The sequence below is a fragment of the Cryptomeria japonica genome, chromosome 3, assembly GCF_030272615.1.
Source record: "Cryptomeria japonica chromosome 3, Sugi_1.0, whole genome shotgun sequence".
NCBI classification, from domain to species: Eukaryota; Viridiplantae; Streptophyta; class Pinopsida; order Cupressales; family Cupressaceae; genus Cryptomeria; species Cryptomeria japonica.
In genome coordinates, this window is record NC_081407.1 from 862,216,327 (window position 1) to 862,221,923 (window position 5,597).

At 35.2% G+C, this 5,597-nt stretch overlaps 1 protein-coding gene across 1 annotated transcript; it reads right to left on the reverse strand.

Moving 5' to 3' along the window:
- Positions 1-902: 902 nt before the first annotated feature.
- LOC131066665 (short-chain type dehydrogenase/reductase) lies at positions 903-2,325 on the reverse strand. The gene has a single exon (XM_058001473.1). The coding sequence runs from the start codon at positions 2,168-2,170 to the stop codon at positions 1,403-1,405; it is 768 nt and encodes a 255-aa protein (XP_057857456.1). The 5' UTR covers positions 2,171-2,325; the 3' UTR covers positions 903-1,402.
- Positions 2,326-5,597: the final 3,272 nt, after the last annotated feature.

The window sequence follows — 5,597 nt, forward strand, 5'->3', positions numbered from 1 at the left end:
ACAAATAGAATGAGTGTTTAATTATCCTTTTCATAACATATGATTTAGAAAAAAAATCATTCTTAACTTCTATACCAAGAGATTTGTACAACTTATCAATATTATAAATATTTTTTATTTAAATTGTTAAGTTAAACTAACTTACACTCATCCTCTTTATAACATATGATTTAAAAAAAAATCATTCTTCACTTCTATACCAAGAGATTTGTACAACTTATCAATATTATAAATATTTTTTATTTAAATTATTAAATTAAACTAACTTTTTGTTGTTTAGAAAATATAACTCTAAAATAAAAAAAAGTACACATTTATAATAACATTCTATTTCAATGTGTACAAACAAGAAACTCAACTCATTTCAAGCTCCTCTTTGTGCTTTTTCCAATATTATATTTTCTTTTCTTTATTTAAATTGTTTGCATAAAGTAAATTTGTGTTATTTAAGATACATAACTCTAGAATAAAAAAACAAGTACATATTTATTTAAGATTATTAACATTCAATTCTAGCATGTGAGGAAAAAAATACATATAAGAAACTCATTCCAAGCTTTTCTAAATGTTACTCAAATTAAAAAACAAATTTGAAATTATTATAAAAGAATCCTATAAAGTTATAGACAAATATATAACAAAAACTTATTATAAATTGAATGCATATTTGTAAAAGTTATATATTTAGATATTTTCACCTATACTTTTGATCATTTCAGCATATTCTACATATTTTAGAATTATAAAATAAATATTATATTTTAACTTTCATTTGTGACATTTTTATACAAATTATATTTAAAAATTAAATTTAACAATAAGATCGATAAATTACAATGAAAATTATAAAATTATAATTGTCTTGTTCATAAGAAGCACAACACAAAGAACAACTCATTAGAACAAAAAGAGCGGCAACACAAAAAGTCAGAAAAACGATATGGGGTAGCAAGCTAAGTGGGCTTAACCTTGGAGGAAACTCCATGATTATACATGTTTAAGTTGGAGTAGTATTGGGATGGGTGACCTCCCTCCATAGTCAAATGCACTTGAATTGGAGTAGTACTGGGATGGGTGACCTCCCTCCATAGTCAAATGTGCTTAAGTTGGAGTAGTATTGGGATGGGTTACCTCTTGGGAAAGGCCCTATGTTTCACCTTCGTCAACATCACCTAGATGCAATGAATGTTAAGTGTACCACTCATTCTCACAAAAGATAGATTCTTGTGAACCATTCATAAAACATGAGTCAATGAGTTTCTCTTGTTTACAAAATGACAAGAAGCACAACACAAAAATCCAAGAAAAACCAAACTTTACATAATAAAGTACTAATAATCACAATTGTAACTTTAATATCAACATCATATATCAAATCTTTATGGATTATTAAAATTTAAACTCAGGGAGCACCACCATTAGCCCGGACAACCTGAGCATTAACCCACTCACCTCCATCACTGGCGAGGAGCCCCACCACACCAGCCACGTCACCGACCTCACCCAGGCGTTCAAACGGAACCTCCTTAGCAACACGTTCAATCAGGGCCTCACTCTTCCCAGCAAAGTACGTATCCGACGCCACAGGCCCCGGGGCCACGCAATTGGCCGTGATCTTGGTGCCCCTCAATTCCCTCGCCAGAATTTTAATCATCGTCTCCACCGCCGCCTTACTGGCCGCGTAAGCTCCATGTCCGGGCCTCAGCCACCCCACGGCGGAGCTCGAAATGCGTATAATGCGTCCCCCACCGCCTCTGACGACCCTCTTCGCCGCCTCTCTGCAGCCCAGGAATGCCCCCGTGACATTCACATTGAAGATAAACTCCCACTCCTCTTCAGGAGTTTCCGCCACCGGTGTGTTTGTGGAGCTCGCCACACCAGCGCTGTTTACGAATATGTGGACACCCCCGAAGATTTGCTCGGCCCTGTCGAAGAGAGTGCCCACGTCCGAGGCCTTGGAAACATCGGCCTTGCAAGTAATTGCTCTGCCTACGCCACGATTGTTGTTAATTATGGCGACCACTTCCTCCGCTTTGTCTGCGTTTATGTGGTAACAGACCACGACATGAGCTCCTTTGACGCCCAAATGGAGGGCGATTTCTCTGCCAATCCCTCGCGATGCACCCGTCACGATGGCCACGCGCCCTTCCAAACTGGAGTTGTCCGCCATTTGTGTGATTCAGATCAAAATGCACTCTTTTTCGCTCTGCTGTGTTGAATACAGGGGACTCGTGAAGCTCTTGGACCGGGGCCCGGTGCCCACATTCTGAGTCGTTTTTCTTGGAGAAAATTCAACAAGATGACTGAAGCATTTCGCCCGCTGGATTCTTTCATGTCTTTTAAAATGGTCGGCGTTGGTGTTTGTATCTGTTTTTTGTTTTTTTATAACTGAATAAAATACAAATTGCCTAATACAGAAACTATATAATTTAATATGAAAAATTTAGTTTATCATTTTTTCAATATTTTAACTTTAAATGCCCCTCCTTTCAACATCAAATTTATTTGCAAATCTTAATATCTTAGGCAAAGGGGTTCAATGACAGACCATGTTTCAATTAAGGCAAAGGGGTTCAATGACAGTTCATGTTTCAATTATTGTTTATTGAATTTTGTCGATTATTGGGGCATTTGTGCATAATTATTGGATCGATTGTGAAAATTTTGTGGTGGTCAAAGCAAATGATTGACAAGGCAATAGGGAATATGTATGGAATGTCAACTCAAAATGACCACTTTTTGACCTTGGAGTGCATAACAAATCCCAACAATCTGATGTATTGTTTAGGAGCTTAGCATGCATGAAGTTAACTATAATAGCTACTAGTACCCTTCCTCTATGTGAGAAAGGCCTTTTACAATTACCAAATTAAACATGGATTTTTTTTACAGATCTTTGAAGATGTTAGTGCATGCCAATGCTACAACATTAATTATATGACATTTTCTTCGTTATATAGAGGAAAGGATTTAGTATTTGAGCATGTTCTAGTACTTGTGAGGGAAGTTGTCATATTTTGATTTATTAATAAAATATAGCTTATTGTTGATTAAATAAGCAAATATTTGTCAAACTCATTTGGTGCAATGCTTGGTTGACGAGGCTATTTAAATGTGTCTATTTGCAATGTAATAGCAGTTGTAGGTGATTTTACTAGTTTAAAATTTTGATTGCTTATAGGAATGTATCTTTCTAGCAGCACAAAAGTTAATTTGAAAACCATGAAAATAATATGTTAAAAGCCTCATAAAATAACATATTACTTTTTTAAACTGAAAGGTATAATATAATTGCCTATTTCTTAAGTCATATGCATTGCTAGATACACAACACTTCTTAAACACGAGTGAATAATGAGTACTTATATATCATTATAGTCCCTTTGTTTGACTTACTAAAATGTATAAAAGTCATTAACTTTAACTAGGTAAGAGTAAGAGGGATACACATATCCCCAATTAAAAGGGGCATCTTACAAAATCTATTGTATTGGATTTGCTAGAGAGAAAATGTAAACTTTTGTAACACAAAAATAATAAATGGAAGAAGGATTGAATGTAGCTCATATATAATCAAAACACTTTGACTGATTTTTTAGATGCATAGCTTAACCAAAATATTATTAAATATTTCATAACCATTGAAAATGATCACTATATTTACAAAATAATAGTTGTCCAAATATACATAAATTGATGAGTATATTGTACTTTATCAAATTCCATAATTTTAAGTATGATCAAATGTACAAAGTTAAATTGTTAAAGTAAAAATCTATAATTTATTCATTTTCATGCAATTAATTATAGGTTCTTGAACAAACCTCTATCTAATATTAATTCTATTGAAAAACAAGGTGAAACTATTGTAATAAAATCTCTTACAAGCATATGCAAATAAAAAATATAAATGTTTATCCAAGGATTACAATATGATGATTATGTGATTGCATAAAATTGACAATAAGAATAAAATCAACAAATCATATGAACATATGATTTGCATATAGAAACCCTTTTGAAAAAAACTATACATATATACAAGAAGAAAATTATGTGTTAATCTTCAACAAAGAAATGCATTCAATGCACTAACACTCCCTTCAATTTGACAACAATTTGGTGATGCCTATGTACCTATAAAATAATGATATATAAAACCACTTGTTGGCATTTTGACATTAAGTTGTCATTGATGTCAATCAGTTTGGCAAGGTCACCGATAAGAAAGAAGGAGTGACCGATATGATGGAAATTCACATAAGAGTGAGCAGACAGAATGAAGGCTTACCGGTAAGGCATAAACTAGGATGAAGACTGTGTGCATATTAACATGTTGAGCAACAACTGGTAGAGAAATAATCCGGTCTGGAGGTTGGCTGCCTTCTTTTTGATGAAGAGGCAGAATGTTAAAGTTATCACAAACCATCGGAGGTGAAGATGTGTTACCAGTGAAGTGTGCACTGTCGGTTAGCAGAAGAAGAAGGTCTCACCGGTAAAGGGATGTACCAGTATGAGTTTTTTGAATGATCAAGTATGAACCTCCTGTGTGTCGATGAGCTAAGTGATTGACCGTTGTGATGTCATGTGGGGATGAGGTGGCAAACATGCAGAGGTCGGTTGACTCAGATGTTGAAACAACTAGTTGACATTAATGAAACTGCCACAAATCACGGGATTCTAACTGACTGATGCGGATCGAGGAAGAAAGGATAACATAAGAAAATTAGGAAGCAATTGATGCTTGGATCAATGCAAAGGAAATCTGATTGCAAGAAGACCTCGAAAAGGAAACAACTGAGCGCTTTATGAGTTGACAGATTTCAAGGTAGGAAATCTTGTACGTGATTGTTATCTTTAGCAAGTATGCATCGGATAATGGAAAACGTGTACATATGCATCCTTGGAGTATAGGTGATCGATCCAAGACAGACTGGATCGGATCTCATGAAGATTGTGTCGGGTAAAGGAAACCTAATCGCTCAGTGTTTGAATGCATTCTTGGTAGGAAATCATGGTGATATATATATATGTGGGCTCGAGACAGAGCAAGATGATGTTGCAGAGAAGAAAAAGTAAGAAGAGAGATTCAGTGCAGAGAAGAATTTCGGCCTTAGAATTTATTCTCAGAAAGTTGCAGAGTAAGTGAGCAAGCAAACTGGTGAGAGGGTTTAACCGACAGTGACTGAGTACCGGTATAACTGTAGTTCCACAGTTAAGAAAAACTGACAAGGTATAGTAGAAAAAGGCAGCACCCAAGTGTGATGCAGTGTGGTGTGAGACTGTGAGAAAGAGAGATAATAGAGGCCAAGAATCAAAGAGTAATCTCACAACTGGTAGTGTGAGATTCAGTGGAGGAGAAAAGACTGTTAACCGACAGTAAGATATTTGATCAAGAGTTGCAGAATTCATTTGCAACAAGAAGCCTTAACTGTATCTAAATTATATTTTCAATATACATCACCAAGTTGGAGCTTGGTGCAGGGTTTGGTGCTCCTTGGGTTGGTGCCCTAAATCTTTGTAATCTAGTGTTTTACTTGTGAGGCTGGATTGGAGCAGTAGTCTCTAGCAACTTTTCTTACTGAGGTTTTTCCCAT